At 40.0% G+C, this 20,699-nt stretch overlaps 1 protein-coding gene across 1 annotated transcript; it reads left to right on the forward strand.

Annotated features, from left to right (window-relative positions):
• Positions 1-363: 363 nt before the first annotated feature.
• barx2 (BARX homeobox 2) lies at positions 364-15,524 on the forward strand. The gene is made up of 4 exons (XM_061782681.1): positions 364-771; positions 6,658-6,976; positions 12,223-12,307; positions 13,223-15,524. The coding sequence occupies exons 1-4, from the start codon at positions 585-587 to the stop codon at positions 13,529-13,531; spliced, it is 900 nt and encodes a 299-aa protein (XP_061638665.1). The 5' UTR covers positions 364-584; the 3' UTR covers positions 13,532-15,524.
• Positions 15,525-20,699: the final 5,175 nt, after the last annotated feature.

Below are 20,699 nucleotides of genomic sequence, written 5' to 3' on the forward strand. Positions count from 1 at the left end.
TTAAGTATCTGGCAAGCAAGTCGCAAGTCATAAAACTGGCAATTTGAGTCGACTCGAGTCAAACCATTTGACTCCAGTCCCCCCCCCCCCCAATACCTGGCATCATTACATTGTGCAGTTATACCTACGGTATATTGAAGTGGGCCTATTAATCCTCGTACAATTATTTTAACTACTAAATCAGAGGGGGGAACTGAATTCACGCCAAACGAATGTATTATTTTCAATTTTACAAAATAGAAAAAGGAAAAGAAAAAAAAGGAACGATTGAATGGAGATCCGCGATTGGTTTCAGTCGGGACAGTCCATCATACAGAGGAGGGCGGGAACAGATGGAGAAGAGTGAGAGAGAGTGAGAGAGAGAGAGACAGAGAGAGAGAAGAGAGAGCTATGTGTTGGTTTATATAGAAGTGGATGTGAGTTAGTGCACGTCTCAGCCTCCAGCGAATCTTCTTGCCATACAATGAGAGCGCAGTAGTTGAGGTGGCGTTGCAGCATAGTGCGCACAGTGGTCTTCTCCCGCTCCGCACTTCAAAGTCTTCTTGCCCTCGTTTCGACACTTCCCACCCAGGAAGCCAGCCAGCATGCACTGTCAAGCCGAGGTGAGGCTCTCCTCCCCCGGCCAGCTGAAGGCTGCCAGGCGGCGCTACAAGACCTTCATGATCGACGAGATCCTCTCCAAGGAGGCTTGTGATTATTTTGAGAAGTTTTCCCTCTGCTCCGTGTGCCCGTCGCTCATCGTCCGACCGAAGCCTCTTCACTCTTGTTCGGGTAAGGAGAAAAGAAAAGAAAAAAAAAATCACTCATTTGAACGCACCCGATTCATTCATGGTGAACTTCAAAGAGTTGACGGAATTGCGGGTTAAGCGCGTAAAGGGCGCTTGGCTCACTTTCACGCACGAGGCAAATTTAATATTGAATGCATTTTAATGTTATCTAGACAAAAACTATGATGTATACAAGAGGTGACGTGTTTAATACATACATTTGGCTAATGTAAACCGGTTGAAATTAAACATTTTTAGCTCCTCATTGTGCCTTTGGGCTAATTATTGCTTCTATTTCGTCAATTGAACCCAATTATCATTTTAATCTATATAATTTGTCTTTTCCGATGAGACCAAACCTTTTTTGTATAAAGTGACTTTACTTTAGTTTTAAAATCACGGCAGTTACGTGATCCCTGTCTGATGATCGACGACAATGTGTAAGTCATGTCAATTTATATTACGGAATGATATCTTAGAGGAGTGATTTCCAACCTTTATGGAGCTAAGGCACATATTTTCCAATTGAAAAATCAAACGGCACACCAATAAACATAAATGTCTCAAAAACTGGATACATTCATTAATGTGTGTACCTCCTGCCGTCTAGTAGAAGAGCATGCATTTGGTCTGTCTGTCACTATGCCTCAAACTCACAAGTAGATGAACAAAGATACATTATTTCTTGGAAAAATTATATTTTGAGCAATTACGTAAAATTGTCTAATTTCCCACGGCACACCTGAAGAGCGCTCATGGCACACTGGTTAAAAATCACTGGCTTAGAGTATGTAACTAAGAAACGATTTTTAAGCCATTTAAAAAAGAAAAAGACATTTTCCGTTTTAATTAAGCCTCGAACAGATTTAGGAAATTGCCATTACATTACATAATATACTAATTAAAATTTTTTGCAACCTTTCTTGCTAAAAATGTGGAGACATTACCCCAAACTCTTTAAAATAGCTACAAAAAGGCAAACTGAAAAATCATCTCAATACCGTATTCAATGTTACAAATTTGTTCAATTTGAATGTTGTCCATTTTCCTACTTCAACAAATGACAGATAGATAGATAGATAGATAGAAATACATTTAGATAGATCAAAATGCATTTAGATATATAGTTATATAGACTTAGATACATAACTATATAGCTACATAGCTATATCGCTATATAGATACATATATCAATACATAGATATGTCAATTCATTTAGAGGGGATTCTCAGTAGCATGCATGTAGTCAACGGCTACTGCCTGCTCAACTAACTATTAAAGATAATTGCTCTAAAGTCTGCAATAATAACCAATGCAATTTAATGATGACAGTGTTGGTGGTGATGGGGGAATACAAAAATAGGAGGAGTGATCCCCTCATCCCTGCTTTATGGTGTATGCGAGAGGGCACTATGGGTGGCACCACACCGCTTCGATGGCTAGAGTAACCCGCTTCAGGGCATTGGGACACGGTGCCCACTTATTTGGATCTGCGGGGGTGTGAGACACACTATATTCCCCAACATCTATTGCCTTAAGGGCTTGATATAGAAGCTGTCAGCGCAATGTGGGCCTCAGCAGTGAAAGTTTGCACTGAATTTGAGGACTTGATGGATGTCATGACCTCTGACTACCAGCAGATGCCGCTAAACGACACAGGTGTCGAAAGAACGTGGCCGTAAGGCGCTGATAACCAATTGTTGCTTGTGGGTTGCTTATCATTTCCCTTGCTACTTCCTCAGTCCACTTTCTATATTTTAACATAGATCAGGTAATGCATTCTAAGAAGCAAACAACATAATGACAGCATGCAATATTTCATATGGGAGACTTGGGGCAGGGCTTTTAGTTGAGCGAGATTAACAGCCACTGTGGCCTAATCTCAATTGACATCATGGTGAAAAATCCAATCAAAACAAGAAAAGTTTGTTTGTGCATGCGTTCATGTGTGTGTGTGTGCGTGTGTGTGAGAGTTTCTGTATAGGCTTAAAGTGAAATCCAGAAGAGCAAAAGAGATTTCATCCCATTTTAAACCCCAACTCTGTGTTAAACAATAAAGCCTGCCATTAAGCAAAATGCTGCCTTGTTAGGCTTGGTTATGACCATGTTAACACATGCAGGCAAGTACACACACACGCACACACACACACACACACACACACACACACACACACACACACACGCACACACACTTTTCAGTAAAGATTTTTACACAAATAACCAAGTAGCGTAGCACAAGAGCTATTCATTCATCTGAGACACAATTATTTGTGTTTTAAAGGCATTTAATTAACAACAGTGTGCTTTTTGTTTTCACTTAGATTTGGCTTTGTCAAATAAAAAGTTAATTCAATCAAGTGCATTTCTAGGAACGACTTTTTCTTTCGTGTCCCGAAGCTGAATCAAAATTAATTAATTCAATTAATAAATTTTGTGAAACATTCTTGGAGTACAGTAAAAGCTCCGTGGCATATTGTCATATTCACTTTTTAATGCCACATTTGAATTCTTTTTGTTGAGCATGACTTCTGGCATCCATAAGAGTAGTTTCCACAAATTCTTTTAGAAAATATTTGAATTCAAGCAGAAATTGCACTGAACAATACCATAAACATGTAAATAAACTATGTATTAGCATAAATGCCAAAAGTAAATAAATAAATAAAGTAACAAGTATTGATGGTACTGTATACAGATAAAATATAAATATGCATATATATATACATACAAGCCTGTTCTCACAAGGATTTATTCGTTAAAATCCTAATAGGATTTAATAATTTTATACAGGTATATCTCTCTGAATTTGGGTTTTTTGTTTGCTGTCAGCTATAATCTAAATTAATTTAAAATTATACATACAGTATTTATTACAAACATCCATCCATTCATTTTCTGAGCCGCTTCTCCTCACAAGGGTCGCGGGCGTGCTGGAGCCTATCCCAGCTGTCATCGGGCAGGAGGCGGGGTACACCCTGAACTGGGTGCCAGCCAATCGCAGGGCACATACAAACAAACAACCGTTCGCACTCAGTCACACCTACGGGCAATTTAGAGTCACCAATTAATACATGTTTTTGGGATGTGGGAGGAAACCAGAGTGCCAGGAGAAAACCAACGCAGGCACGGGGAGAACATGCAAACTCCACACAGGCGGGTCAGGGATTGAACCCGGGTCCTCAGAACTGTGAGGCTGACGCTCTAACCAGTCGACCACCGTGCCGCCTTATTACAAACAAAATCATGTGTCCTGCATCTATAATATGAGTTTTACTTTTTTAATTGAACCACCTAACTAGATTAAGCTTTTAAGGCTATTTTTTAAAAGTTTTTTTTAACCATGCCCAAAAATAACAATAACACATGTATTTTCTTTGCTTTTCGGAAGATTGTACACTATATTCATTTCATCCTTAGTAAATATATATATATATTTTTCTCTCTCCGCTTTCCAGATTTAAACACGTGGTTTGATTATATACAAATAGATTTTTTTCATCCCCACCAAAAACCCCTGATATTTTTTATTTTTATTCCCCCTACCCCCACCCCTTAGAAATTTTAGTTTTTCTAATAACACTAAGAACTCACAAATTTGTAGGTGCATACTTTTAGATTGGATGAAAATAATCTGGGTGGTTTGTTTGAATAACTAGAATATATATATATATATATATATATATATATATATATATCATAATATATATGATGCAAACTCATGAGTCTTAATGCTTGTTTGGCACAGTCTAACATGCATACACTTGCAGTTCAAGTGTACTGTTGGAAAATAGTCAAGTTCAAATGTAACACTGCTTAACTTTTTGTATGCTTCCCTTCTAAATTGTTGTAAGAACAGTCAGTTAACAAGTATGTATGTGTTCAATGGAGGAAATGTTGTTCATAGTGTCTGTAATAAAAAGGAAATTGAACGTCTTGATCTATTCTTAGCCGTAATGGTTACCGTAAGCATTTCTTACATAGCGACCTTGATTATCAAGCGTATCTGTTGCACTTGTGCTCTTTGCAGTTCCTTAAACAGTTTATTTGTAGCCTATTGACAGGACGTGGCGCTTGTCAACAGCGTGTCAGATGTGAGCTCCTGAGAGACGGCCATGCTGTCAGTGGAAAGTCACCAGCGACTCTAACATTCTCCTCTTTTGCTCTTTCTTTGTGTGTCTGTCACTCAAACATCAAGCTCTTTGCTGACAAGACGTCTTCTCTTTGCCCGTCCCCCCTCTGTCCCAACACAAATGAAATCTCCCTTGTGCTAGTCAACCATTTAGGTAGAAATACAACTCATATGGTTATTACCTGATATCACAGGTGTCAACAGAGGTGATTTATTGTGAGAAACACATTGTGCTAAAATGTAACTAGTAGCTGTGCACACAAATACGAAAAAAAAAAAAAAAAGATCTTGTCTAGGCTTGTTGTAACGGCAGCAATCTCATGAGGGAGGATTAGTATGACCTCAGCACCTTAACATGATGTCATCGTCAGCTGCAGGCACTGTCTCTTTGTTTTTGTAAGTGTGCGTCTATGTATGTATGTACTGTATGTGTTTGTGTGTGTGCAAGCAAGTGTGCCTATATATGTGCTTGTATGGAGCATACATGCTCTCCATGACAACTTCCATTGTCTTGTATGCTTTTCCGTTTCTTGTAATGTATGTCTGTGCAGATTATACAGTGTATGTAAGCATCTTTATAGGCCTTACTACACTGCAAGACTAGGCATGCTTGTTCTTCCTCTAAGTGCCCCTATTTGTCATCTGACTTTTTTGAACGCTAATACAGTATATAAAAAGTCAGATTCGATGACACTTTGCTGGTACATTGGATGAGTGGGGGATTTATATTCTTCTGCCACAACATTACATACAACCTTGTGTGTATGTGTGAATTTAATCCATCCATCCATCCATCCATTTTCTCAGGCGCTTGTCATCAAGAGGGTCCCGGGTGAGCTGGAGCTTAGCCCAGCTGACTTTGGGAGAGAGAGTGGGTACACCCTCGACTGGTCAACAGCCAATAGCAGGGCACATATACACAAATACCATGGCAGCAGGGGGGAGAACCCCGAACGTCTTGACTGTGAGGCAGACATGTTGACCACAATTACACGGTGCTGCCTGTGTGTGTGTGTGTGTGTGTACACACATTTAATTTTGTCAGTAATACTTTGCCATTAATAGATTTTGCTTGGAAGATCACTGTTATTTTGTTATTTTTGAGGCCGTTGTTGTTTCTAGCAGATACTGTGTGACATTAACTTCCATTGACCCACCACATCCATTCAATTAAAATCTTGCTCAACCCCTTCGCTTCCCTCCGATCGGCTCCAGACAAGTGTTACTTTTTATTGATTCTGGCGTCTTGCGCCTTCTGTGTGCTCTGACAGAGGGCAAGTTTGAATATGTGTTCACTTGCATGACTGCATACAAGAGAGAGATCACAGGAGAGAGAGAATAAAAAATACATTTACAGTTTAATACATCGGACAGTGTTTGGCTTGTTTTTTGAGGTTTTATTACAGCTGATTGAGTGTGTGCATGTACATCATCCCGTCACCTGTTCATATTTAACGTGATCTGCAAAATAATCATTCATGTGAAGGGTCAAGGGGAGTGGTGTAAAACACAAGCCTGCGTCATCGAGGTCAGTGCCCTTTACAAGAACGAGGCCAAGAGTAAAACACTTTTCACAGCAAATGCTGGGCAATTAATAATTGTGCAATTACACACGGTCGATAACAGGATAAGAGCTTCCTTAAAACTTACAGTGATTGACCCTGCTCTCATCTTTTGCTCCAGTGTTTATTACATTGTTATATGTGACTTAAATAGTGTGCGTGTTTGTGTGTGGGTGTCTGTGTGTATGTTATGTCGCAGGCTCCTCTTCACTACGTGCCTACCCACTCCTCTCGGTCATCACACGGCAGCCTCCCAACCACCCAGGCCACCTCGCACACACACCTCCATCCCCGGGCGGAGTGCCACCCCACCTCCCCCTGCTGTCGTCGCAGCACGGCCGAGGCTCCGAGCCGTCGCCCAGCCAAACGCCCCTCAGTATCAGCAGCGACTCGGAGACAGAGCGCGGCACCCCCCGCCTGAAGAAGCCCCGTCGCAGCCGCACCATCTTCACGGAGCTGCAGCTAATGGGACTCGAGAAGAAGTTCCAGAAGCAGAAGTACCTGTCCACACCTGACAGGTCGGTGTAGTTAATAAGAAGAAGTTATAAGAATAACTGTACGGTGAACCCTAGTTTATTACAAGGGGTAAAATCCACACCCACCGCAATAGGTGAAATATATATGACATGGAAAGATGTATTTGAATGTTTTTACCTTCCCACCTGCTTTAAGTACATTTAAAGGGATTAAAACACCCTTTTTAAAGTTTTGCTTAGAGCCTGTTCACCAAATAAAAGCAAAGTGTGATTTTTTTCAAGCTGTCACTCTTAGATAAATTTGAATGTAAAAATGAAATAAAACAAAGAGAGAATTAAATATGATATATTTAAACATCAAATTGTTCAACCAAACCAAACCATAATTTCATTTTACAGAAGTCTGCTATCTTAATGCTAACATACAAAGCAAAAAGCTATAGATGGGCTAACAGAAATGACTACAAACAATTACTATTTTCAAACACAGCGTACAGCAAAACATACAGAGTACACAACAATACTCACAGGCATATATTCTCTCTGCTCTGTGGGAACATTGACTATTACTGAAGCTCGGTTATGTTGCATCGACACTTCAGTGCTATCCTGCATGTTGTGTCACGGAGTTCACTCTATTGCTATTCTCTAGCACCTTTCACATCATTAGAAAACATACAAATTGCTATAAAGCACCAAACAGTGTAATAGAATGATCAAATTAAGGTTACTTCAGTTCAGGGGTACTCAAATCCAAATCCTAATGGGCAGTAAAAAAAAATTTCAATGAGCCAATGGTCCATTTATCAAGGTCGGTCGGTCAGGCCATATGTGGTAATACTGAAATATTCAAAGCAAAACGTTCTTTCCATTCATAACAACAAAAACACAAACTGAAATAAAATGCCATTTTTATTTTGACATAAATGAAAATAAAAAGTCAAATCCAAGAAAACATGAGCCCCGTCATGGATCCCAAACTGCTATACCACCGTGCTGCCTAGCTTCATAACGGTGTTTTTGAAACCTATTCCCATGACCCAGTGTGTGTTATAACGAGGGAAATTAAAAAATACATAAATAAATAAATTAGTAGAAATTACGCTTTCCTTTGCAGGAAGCTAACACCCACGATACACACACACACATATGCCCACGCGCACAAACACGCTAGCTCACAGCTAGCTACCCTGTAGCAGTCCAGATAACTTTGACTACTCACACTTTTCTATATTAAATATTATTTAAGATGAATAACTCATTCACTGAATAAGTTCCAAACAGTTGCCACTCACTCCTTTTCCCCACGCAACTTTTAAAGTGGCCACTTTTGGAAAGCCCAACATGGTCAGTTCCGAATGTCATTATGCCCCCACGCCGGCTTTTCTCATCAACATAATTTAAAAGCTAATGTTATCTCCAGTGGCCCAACTTGTGGTAATGATCACTTGGTTTTCTCCCAATATTGTGTGTAAAACCATGCGAGTGGCTTTAGGGTGGCCCACTGAACAATATTGTGACAACTTATCCACAATAAGGGCTGCTCACTATCTTGAAAGCAGCCTATATATGCCTCAAATCAACAACAGGCTTTTACCACATTCAAATTGTAGTCTTGCGAAATAATCCCTGTTTTTACTAAAGCTTGCTACCTGTGTCTGATGCTGTGTTTTTATATGCAATTGCAGCGAAAGACAGTTACCTCTTTTATGTATCCCAATTACGTAGCACCTTACACGTGTTCTGTTACTCCCTAAGCCTGAGTGTTGGCGTGGAGACAGGTACCCAAATATATTTCTATTAGGGCGCGCCTACCACGCGACTGCCGCTTAGCTTGTGCATGTTAGCCTCTCATACACATTGAATGGGCTGCCTGACTGAATGCCATCTCGGCCATATGAGAAGGCCTGATCACGTCCATTTTCTATAACACTTGTCCTCATTAGGGTCTTGGGTGATCTGGAGCCTATCCCACTTGACTCTGGGTGCGAGGTATGGGATTTTGTGAGTGAGTGTGTGTGTGTGTGTGTGTATGCGTGTGTGTGTGTGTAGCGGGGAGGGGAGGGGGGGGGGGGGGGGGGGTAAACCAGGGACTGGTCCCAAGACAATTGCAGGTTGGAATTGGTGGAACAATACACCATCAGTGAAATATGGTTCCTTTCCCTAAATATAGCGACCTTATTGTCTCTCTGGTGGTGCCAATCCAAACTGAGCATTAGTTAGTATCTATGCAAAAGCAGAATTGTAATACATGTGCAGGTGCTAATGCTTTAACCAGTAATTATCAAAATGCAACCCATACAGCTAAGAAAAATATATATATACAAGTGACTTTGCTCTTTAACCTGATGGAAGAGTGTTTCCCCTGGCATATGAGCATTACTTAAGTGTGACATTTTGATAACCTGCATATCTGGCATAGAGTACATTTCCAAAGTACAACATGCACGTACACACAACTTCACTTCACAAAGCCGCAAATGCAATTATCAAGCGGTGGTTAAGCTAACGTCGTAATTTTTTATTTGTCCCGTGGGTAATGTCTCGTGTAATGTGAATTTTGGCCAAGCCAGAGTATTACCTCAGCATTCTAGTTCAGACAAGAGTAATGTTTTCACCCCCGAGCTCTTTAATGGTAAAATAAAGAAGAAGAAGGAGGAAAAAAGAAACACAGCCGTATTCATGAAAAAAGGGGACTTAGGCCAACGCAAGCAAATGTATTAAAGCGAATTACGTCAAATACGGGCAGGTGTATATAATACACACTTGGCTTCATAAAATAAAATGGGGTAAACTACGCCACTTTTTTTTATCTGTAGCTCCACGATGTTTTTAATACCATTTTTAGGCCTTGATGTACAGTCGGACAATATTTTAATATTAGATTGATGGATAGATAGATATGTTATAAAAGCACTACTTTACATTCCTGCATACATGCATGCTTGAGCACTGATTTTGACACGAGTAAATCTATTATAACTGAAAGTGAGATGTATCTAATCTAAATGGTTGGGAAATACCTCACTGTAATATTAAATATCTCATTTTAACTTGGCCAGAGGTGCTGGAAAAGTCACCCTGTCTCCTCTTAAATCACATCGCCAACGGCATAACAGCTCAGTGATCAAAACCCCCTTTTGTATACGCATGGCTGGACCACAATTTGGTCTTGACAATAATATTGCATTCCAGCACTGTTATGAAGATTAACTAACTGCAAAATCTTAAAACCCTCATGAGGGGTGTATTATGCTCCAATATATCAAAACATTCCAACAATAAATTTTATACTTAACCTTTCTTGTTCTCATTACATACACATACTCTATACTGTAGCTGACTTAGCCATATTGTACTGAGCAGCCAAGACTGAGATGCGCATACTACCTTCCAACATCGCGATACATTCCATTTTTGCCTCAGTGGTCATCATCATTGCTTCCCTCTTTACCATACCCGCAAAAACAGCCAAAGAAAAAGCAAGAGCTGCTTGTGAAGTTGATTCTGGGTGTCAAACTTCTTTTTGTCATGGGCCACATTGTACCGTATTTTCTGGACTATAAGTCCAGAGTAAAAGTCGCACTAGCCAAAAAATGGATAATAAAGAAGGAAAAAACATATATAAGTCACATTTTTGGCGGGAAATTTATTTGATAAAATCCAACACCAAGAACAGACATTTATTCTTGAAAGGCAATTTAAAATATAAATAGAATAGAGGCTGAATAGGTGAACGGTATGCTAAAGTAACACATTCAGCTAACATTACATGATGCAAACGAACTGAGAACGTGCCTGGTATGTTAACGTAACATATTAACAGTTATTCAGATAACTATAGCATAAAGAACATGCTAACAAGTTTACCAAACCATCAGTGTCACTTCAAATCACTAAATCCAATGAATTCTTCATCCTCGGTCTCACTTCTAAACAACTTCGCCAACTCGCGCAGGTAGACGATGCGCCGCTCCCTCTCCTACGTCGCTTTCATCAGACTCATTGTCAGTTGCAGGTACAGATACACAAGCCTAGAGCGCCCTCTTGCGGTTGTCAGTGTGAAAATAACACGTGAAATGATATAATAATGTGTTAATAAGTCGCTCCGGAATATAAATCGCACCCCCGGCCAAACTATGAAAAAAAAACTGCGACTTATAGTCCGAAAAATACGGTAGTTACTGTTTCCCTCAGTTGGCTGTTATGACTGTGAAACCATATGAATGTTTAATCGCCTCATCATATTATTACATATACACAACAAATTGAGGAATGAGTAGTTTTATAATCAGAAGTCAAGGATAATAGGTAATAGATAATCCTCGGCCTCGCCTGTGTGGAGTTTGCATGATCTCCCCGTGCCTTCGTGGCTTTTCTCCGGGCACTCCGGTTTCCTCCCACATCCCAAAAACATGCATGGTAGGTTAATTGAAGACTCTAAATTGCCCTTAGGTGTGAATGTGAGTGTGAATGGTTGTTTGTTTATGTGTGCCCTGCGATTGGCTGGCAACCAGTTCAGGGTGTACCCCGCCTCCTGCCCGATGATAGCTGGGATAGGCTCCGGCACTCCCACGACCCTTGTGAGGATAAGCAGCTCAGAAAAAGGATGGATGTTACACCCAAGACTAAACAGTTACTCATAGCCTGAAAGGAAGTAGTTAGCAAATAAATAGGCTCAATTGTTTCCACTAAACAAAGAGCCTTCAGTAAATGAGGTGATTCATCTTACAGATTCATCTTAGTTTGTTTTATGTTTTTTTGTCTCGACTTGAACACAGTATAAAAATAACACACACACAATTGTTACGATTTCCTTCTTCCAACAGACTTTGAAAAGAGTAGAAGAAGACTAAATCTAATTTTCAGATAAGCATTTCTCCCTTTCTTAAATGAAAGCCTATCAGATTACACGAGAGCTAGTAGCCTTGTTAGTCATGGAGCATGCACATGTGGTGGTTGCATCCACTTTTTCTCCAAGCTGCCACTGAGATTACTGATATTGGTGCAGATGTTTCAAACAGTGCAGGTGTGAGAAGCTTCTAACTTGCCGTCTTTGATACCGGAAGGCACTCTGTTTGAAAGCAGTTGCACTATTGGATGTAGCAATAAAGTCAATGCATTCACTTCATTAGGTACTCTAATGAACTGCAAAACAAAGCTGAAACAATGTTTCTTGTTAAGTGAATACCTCTCTTAACAGTGTCATTCAAAACATAGCATTACTGTTTGTTTGTTTTGTGGGTTTTTTTTAAGCAGCACTTGTGATACATTTGATTTTATTTCAGGTTAGACTTGGCACAGTCCCTTGGCCTCACACAGCTTCAGGTGAAGACATGGTACCAAAACAGGCGCATGAAGTGGAAGAAGATGGTAAGTGATACAATATTATATATGCTACTACTGTAGAACTCTGGTCGAAGTACAGTTTGAATCAAATTTTCCCATTGGAAATAATGTACTGCGATTGGCTGGCAACCAGTTTAGGGTGTAGCCTGCCTCTCTCCTAGAGGCAGGTGGGATAGGTGCCAGCACACCCTAGTGAGGATAAGCGGTACGGAAAATGAATGGATGGATGGAAATAATGTAAATAAGTGTCTCCATTATAAAACATTTATTAATGATATATTCCTTTTTAATGCGACAATTAAACCGTAATAACCATCAAATTTAAGAATAAGTTAACTGCTGTTGGTAATGAAACAATATGGGACAGATCTGCATCCACCAAACAACCGACTGACCAAGTCGAATTCAATTTATAACTCAGTTTTCTAATTTGTTTCAGGTGGCATACAAAATAGAAAACAAGCATAAAATGTACTTATACCGTGTTAAAATATTACCAATCAGGTAAATAATAACCTAAATTAAAAACAATTATAATAATAATTACAGGTGATATGCGGCCTAGTACTGTAACTTCAGAGGCATACAGTATTTTGTTTCAATACATTTTGGTCAGTTTCCAAATTGTACGGCCTTTTTGGCATTCAACTTTTCCATATTTTTTCATCTGTTAAGCGGACAGCTTGAAGTAATTAGGAAGCACCTGTGGGGGCAGGGTCGAAGGAGTGAGTGATGGTAATGACAAAAGTGAGCAAACACTTTGTCAAAGAGGGTCAGGTCAACAAGTGAGATTGTTAACTCTGAAGATAAATGAGTGCAAAAGGGGCATCCAGCAGTCATGTATGTCTTCTCTTAATGACTATATAGCATTCGCTGCCTTTGACTACTGAGGCCATTTATTTCAAGAACGGTCGACAGAGATTATGTGTGTATTTGTAGGTGCTCAAAGGAGGTCAGGAGGCACCTACCAAGCCTAAGGGCAGACCCAAGAAGAACTCAATTCCCACTACTGAGGAAATAGAAGCTGAGGAGCGGCGGCTGAAGCAGGAAGAAGAGGAGCAGCTGAGAAAGATGGAGGGAAACGCCACGCCGGCTCACGCAGAAGAAACTGCGCCTCAGCTGGATCCCGACGTACTAAGCTCCGTGCCGACGCCCACCCCACAACGTCAGAGTGCAGCAAGGGGGACGGAGGGCGCAGAGCAGGCGATTCCTCTCCTAATACCCTCAGAGACTCATGCAGAGAGCTAAGCAACAAGAACACAACCAAAGACTGATCCCCTGCCCCAAAGCCTGCAAACAAATAGTGCCTCATGATCACTTTACACATAGGTGGTTTGCTATCAGAGGAGCTACACATATTTTCAGGGGTGAAAATACACTCAATATATATATTAACTAAACAATTTTGTTTTCACTCCCATTTCAAGAAAGATGTCAAATTCCATTTACGAAAACAAAGGACAAACTTGATCCAATTCTTTCTCTTTTCACCCGGTCCCTCTGCGGTGACATCTCAGAAAAGCCAAAGAAAAAGCAAATCCTGTGGAACAAAGCCTTTGGAGGCGCACCGAACTGATGTCTCAGAAGATATACTCAAGTGCTTCATGATTTTCTTGCGCAGATATACTGTAGTACTCGTTTACCAGTTTCAGCCTCACAACTTCAGAGGTTCCACTGTATTTTCTGTTCTCCAAACAAGTTGGTGTAGTAAAAAAAGGGTGCAAAGTCATGGTAAGAAGCATATAGGAGCTTGAAGTACAGGGTCCTAAAAGGAGAAAGATTCACTGGTTAGAAAGCGCACAGTTCAAGTCGAGGGAATCTGCCACTGCCAACCTAATAATTTTAGCTAAAAAAAGAACAAAAAGATTTTTGTTTTGGATTCAAAAAAATGTGAAACTCCAAATTTGGAGATTCATGATTTTTATTGGACAGTGACACTATACTACTTCAACTCATGGAAAATGAGAGTAAAAAACACAAGTGTACAAATAATGGCCGAGTGTAAATACCAACTTGCAGTTCATGTAGTTTTGAGGAAAAGTGCTGAGGAGGGCAGGCCAGAGACCGAAATGAACCTAAAACGTAGCAACTGCAGTACAATTTGTGAGTTATGCATTCGTTTGTTGTGCTCCTTTGAAGCTGCGTCTGCTCAGTCTACATTGACGTTTGGGTGGAGATCAGAAGGTACTGTACGTCATGAGTAAAGATGATGTAAAAAGTAAATCAATTTCTTCACCAATAAGAAATTTAATTTACACTAAGAAAATGATTGCAATGGTAGTTTTGCTACAAATGCAGTGTATGTCCTATCTCAAGTAGGCCAATGAAGCCTTAGTCACAACACAGTGATATTTATTACAGAATTAAATGATTTGTCACTGATATTGATCCGCCGAGCTGCCTCACATGATGCATGTGCCAAAATGTTAGCATTTGCCTTACTGTGCTATATGTAGCATTATTTCACTGCCCAAAAAATCATAACTAATATTACAGTGCCTTGTTGGTTGCAGAGGGAAGCAAATACAGTACATTTTAAAGTTACTTTCAAACTTGTCATTTGAGTTCTTCTAGGAAGCTTTATACTTCATATTTGTTTAACATTGTACCTGCAAATACTGTAGAAATGTGTAAATTATAAGATATATGGTCCTTTTGATATCTGTATACAACATTATTTTTAACTGCTGTTTGAAATTTGGATTAGTAAAATAGTTTGTATGGCTAATGTTGCAGCTGTCCAGGATCTTTTGCTTCTCTTGCGGTGTCAGGATGGCTCCTCTTTCTGCCTCAAAAGCCATTAGGAACTTTTAAGCTGTCAGAGATTCTCCAAAGAAATAAATTACAGCCTCTTTGCCAAAGATACACAGCAACATTTAAAGTGTCAGACGTTTTCAGCCTGCAGGCTTTTGCTGTCTTTAACTGTCTGTGACTGACTTTGCCTCAAAAGCTTTTGTTCAGCCTTGCAAGCATTTTTTGCAGCTTGAATATGAATCCAACACATGTATTTGCAATTGATTCATATGAAAAATGCAGTATTTTTCTGATGTAAATAATGCTTGTTTTCTGAGCTTGTTTGCCGTCTTTCAGGTTTGTGTGTTGATATATTTAAATGCACATATTGGTTACCAATTCAAGTTCCCATGGTATTATTATTGCTGTTTTGCATTTTCATTGATTGAATTTTGTTTATACATTTGAACCTTCTCATGAAACCTATTAAAGTAACAGTAAGGATTCATTGTTTGATTTTTGTTCCAAATTTTCTTTTACTTCATGTTACCACTACGGTATTCATCCATTTTCTATTTGTGCTTTCCTTATTCGGGTCACGGGTGAGCTGGAGCTTGTCTCAGCTGACACTGGGAGACGTGGGGTGCACCCTGGAATAGTTGCCAGCCAATCGCAACCCCACACAGTAGTAAAGTGTACATTACAGTGAAGTCCTAAAGAACAGTAGTCAGAGGCCAACATGTCAGCTGCGGCATGAATATGAACCAAAATACGCTATGTCTTGCCATAAATAAATAACTGTGTATTGAAATATATATATATGGCGGCACGGTGGAGGACTGGTTAGCACATCTGCCTCACAGTTCTGAGGACCAGGGTTCAAATCCCGGCCCCGCCTATGTGGAGTTTGCATGTTCTCCCCGTGCCTGCGTGGGTTTTCTCCGGGTACTCTGGTTTCCTCCCACATCCCAAAAACATGCAGGTTAGGTTAATTGAAGACTCTAAATTGCCCATAGGTGTGAATGGTTGTTTGTTTATATGTGCCCTGCGATTGGCTGGCGACCACTTCAGGGTTCTCGCCCGAAGATAGCTGGGATAGGCTCCAGCACGCCCGCGACCCTAGTGAGGATAAGCAGAACGGAAGATGAACGAATGAATGAATGTATATATATATATTATTTATTATTATTATATCTGCTGTGTGTGGAATTGTATAACATGCATTACCACCACTTACAAGACCGTAGTGGATCAGGATATGTTTGGAGGAGGTCTGTAAACTATTGAGTGGCAGTCAGTTTTCATTGATTGCATGAGTGAGAACATAGACACTTTGCACAGGAAGGCTGGAGCATGGATTCGAGGCTCCAGTCTCAGAATTGTGAGGCGATTTCGCTTACCACTCGTCCAACACGCCACGTGATGACAACCATGTACCATATTTCCATTTGTTGGATTTATTATTGAAAGGGAATGCACGATGTATGCACAGCACTGAAGATACAAATGTAAGCTGACACAATTAAAATTGTTTTAGAATCATGAAACAGAAAAATGTGGGTAAATCCCCGTCGAACTTCAAGATAATCAAATTTTACGTAATTATATAATTAATAATAGCTGTCTTGTCAGCCTATTGTGCTGTTTCACGTGTAAACAAAACAAAAAGTTAATTTAAGATCATTTCTTGCAGCTGAATATCCTTTAGTTGATGTTATTTTATATGAAACAAAAATATGGGTTTAAGTAAGATTCTTGGGCAATATTTGACTGTATAGTCCCATTTCATATTTTTGTCCATTTAAAGTACATTTGCTATTTGAAATTAAATAAGGTAAATTACTTAAAACTTACCTACTTGTTTTTTTTTTTTCACTGAACACTTATTCTTACTCAAGTGTTATTCTGAGGGATTACTTTTTTTTTTTACTTGAGTCATTGCATTGTAAAATAAAATAACAGTACTCTTGAGTACAATTTTTGGCTCCTCTAACCACCTCTGATAATTTCCTGTAGCACAACTGATGGTCGCTCACTTCATACTAATGTGCCGCAGCACAGTGGTTGTGATTGGAAATCACACCTCTATTTGACTATCCAAATAATGTAAGTCTGGCTTGTACAGTAGACGGAGTGAACGTCAGGGTGCATCAATTCATGTCACATAAAACTTTTGAAGACACATTGTCCTAGTGGGCCATATATTTACGCGAACAAAGCATTTAAGGACTCTGTGTGTTGACATCTATCCTCTTCATGTGGTACAACAGATAGATGGACTGTAGTGCGCCTAAGGGCTCCACTCTGCCCCCATGCAAAGCGAAGAACGCTCTAAAGTGTATTTTTAGTACCAAACACCGGACTTGGATGATTTCTAAAGCAAACAGTGAGGGTTAGCACTGAGTGATGTGTGCTGCGCTTTAACGCCTTGAGTAAACACTCTTAACGTGCGTCCTATACCTGTGCATTTCAACAACGGAGGCACTTACACACATCATAGGTATTTTTTAACATTCTACTGTGCATCCATTGAGCACTTAATGAAATTCACACATTTGTATAGCTTGCATCCTATGTATGTCAGATATGTAGTACATCAACACGTATTTTCTCTGTTCCTCTCAAATGTATAGTTCATTTACACATACAGTATATTCTTACCTGTTTTATGTCACACTCATACATAGGTCAAAGTTTTATTTGGATCCCATTCAAAATTTGTATGCTAGTAAAAGTCCTAGAGATCGCAACATGGGCCAAACATAGTGTAGTATTTTTTTCAGCGTTGATAGTGTTTTAATACAGTCATTGGATGTCATCAGATATGCCAGTGGTCTTAATGTGACCATAATAATAAAAATTATTTATAATATAAAAATAAATAAATCATAAAAACAAGTATTTGGGTACCCCAGAGTATCCAAGAGTGCCCAAGTACCTGAAAAATTCCCCCAAAGTAAAACATTTTTCGACAAGAGGAAAAGTGGTCAGGCTCACTGACACCATCAACAATGGGAGGGGCCTATCCACTGATGACTCCGCCCTTCCCCCCAAAAATTGAAAGCTCATACCGCTGATGGAAAGTTTTAGTCATTTGGAAACCATGTAAATTTGGGTACAATTCAGTTCCACTCGACAACTTCAGCAGTGTTAATGGACTTTGGGGTGTGACTAATGCAGCAACATTTTTAAACTGTTAAAATATCTGTGACAACTGCTGGCGACGACTGCATACATATCCATATCAAATTTCCTACGCAGGCAAAGGTCTTGGCTAGCAAGTTTTCAAGGTTGTGCACTTTGCAGGTCTCTACAGGAGTCCCTCGAGGCTAATTGTTGTACAGCAAGGTAAGAATGACTTCCTGAAAGAGCCCTGCAGTGTCACACTGGCAGCCTAATTGGAGCACCTGTTATTTTTGCACTGGTCCAAGTTCACCTGCAGGTCACCGGAGTGGAGTGGTGTCAAGCCTGAGCCACGACCCTCCCCAAAATCCACCCACCCACTAAGACATGCATCGCGCACCTTCACCTGTCAGCTTAGTGCAGGCAATTAGTCTCAATGTGACACACTAAGTGGGCATAGCTCGCTCGATCTTGACAGAGGAAGTTGTGTCTAAATGTTGACACTGAAAGCAACAGCAGGGCTTAACTAAATAAATATAGGTGGATACGTTCTCCGGAGTGCACAAAGTGGCCTATTGTCTTTATTTTTAACAGTGTACCAGTCATCAGGCATGGGTATTGCGTCACCTCATGTAATGCATGTACAGGACATGTGAGTGACGTTGGCGGTTACATATTGAGCAAGATGTGTAACTCTGTCATCGCCAGTTTGGCTTCAGTTGGTAATAAAACTACAATGTGTGGTGACTATGACATTTTAAGCCAAATTGACTGTAGAGGATGTTGGAGGGAATTGGGTTATTAAACCACCAACATTATATTGCGCCCATTCTTGGGTTGAAATACAGATATTGTATTGTTGGCCGTCATGGTTGAACAGCAATTACACTCTTTTAGACTTTTGACATCCCAGCTGTCAATAGCCAAAGGAAAGAAATGTGACCCCAAAATTACTTTTTGTGTCATATTGCTTTTCAGTTTCACTCATCATGACTTGTTTGTTCTCCCAATGCTTGCCTGGGTTTTTTCCGGGTACTCTGCATGGCTTCCTCCCACATTCCAAAAATGTGCATGTTCGGTTACCGGTAAATGAAAACTCAAAGTATTGTGAACGTGAGTGTGAATGATTGCTTGTTTATATGTACCATATTTATATGTGGCTAGTGTCCAGTCCAGGGCAAAGCCGTAAAAAAACAGTCTGGTCACTCTTTAAAGACACAGCTCTGCTCTGTCATTGGTTAAATCCACATGAGATGGTTTATGGATGCCGTGTTCCTGACCAGGGTCTGCATTCCTGGCATTGACTTGGGTTAGTCTTGGTCAGTTGTTGGCCTTTTTTAAGTGGATATTTGGCAATTTTTGAGAAAATTGTTGACTGTGTGTCTGTAGGCTGTCCCACTCATCCCGGACAAGGCGTGCTGATGCATAGTTTCGTGAAAACCCAGAAAGACGACCGACGCCTGTGGGAAGTAAACCCTATGTTAATCAAATTTTAACTAAGTTCAGCTTTGTTACTTTAAACGGAGATATTTTCTAAAGCAATGTAATACATTTAAACGATTGCCTTAAAATGGTTCACTGGTTTAAAGCATTTGATACATTCAATAGAGCTTCATCAGCTGGCTACACCAGCATATTGCATTTCAGGGGAAGTATTGACAAAGTTTCACTAAAGTCATTGCTGTCATGGATCTCGCCGTTTCAGCATGAATCCATTTTTATTTATACTATGTTGTCAAACCTGTGTCATTATGTTCTTCTGTTGTTAATGTCTAAAGGAGACTATTTCCATACACTGTAATGAAATGTCTTTTAGTGAATCTGTACATTTGGGCTTTCTTGTCCACCTTATACTGTATTTCGGTCGGAACAATAACTTTGGGAAATATATCGGCGTATAGCACTTCCTTTAAATTCAAATATGTCACGCACGTACCACGTACAGTGAGGCAGAAAGTGTCATTGTTAGCATGTGTCACTGAGATTATTGCTTTAATTGCAAACAAGCTGTGCCTCACACTGAAACAAAAGTGTGCCTCGTACATAGATCACTATTGGACGCCGAGGGCAATGACATGAAATATCGCTTTTTGACAAGCTGACATGAGAACAGACTCTGCAGTGCTGTGTATGAATCAAGCAGGCAGATAAAAAAAGCTGGAGTGTAATGATGCAGTCCCTGTCAATGAAGAAATAACACAGTCAGCAAAACCTTTGAATAGTCTTGATGGACTAGGGAGTCGCAATGAGGTGGATGTTCCACTCCAGTATTGTACGTGGTGGTAACACATATTATAAAATGGCTTCTAGCTGCCGCACACAGCAGGTCCTGCTGCTGGAACTTGGTAGTCACTGCCCCACTTGGCCCTAATGCAACCAGAATGCGGCAGTAAAAAAAGGGGGGGGGAATCTCACTCAAGCTGCACCAGATTGATCCAGCCACATCCCTACTGAAATCTTATGGTTTCATACAAGGTTAATAATCAAACAAACAGCAATCGAAACATAATGTCTCGTCCTTAGCTTAAAGAGGTGCAAGTATATGTTGTATGCAGCAGCA

This window comes from Phyllopteryx taeniolatus, chromosome 8 (genome assembly GCF_024500385.1).
Source record: "Phyllopteryx taeniolatus isolate TA_2022b chromosome 8, UOR_Ptae_1.2, whole genome shotgun sequence".
NCBI lineage: Eukaryota > Metazoa > Chordata > Actinopteri > Syngnathiformes > Syngnathidae > Phyllopteryx > Phyllopteryx taeniolatus.

Coding starts and splice junctions, on each gene's coding strand:
- barx2 (XM_061782681.1), top strand. CDS start 585: ATGCACTGTCAAGCCGAGGTGAGGCTCTCCTCCCCCGGCCAGCTGAAG. Junction 772..6,657: donor GCCTCTTCACTCTTGTTCGG/GTAAGGAGAAAA, acceptor GTTATGTCGCAG/GCTCCTCTTCACTACGTGCC. Junction 6,977..12,222: donor TACCTGTCCACACCTGACAG/GTCGGTGTAGTT, acceptor ATTTTATTTCAG/GTTAGACTTGGCACAGTCCC.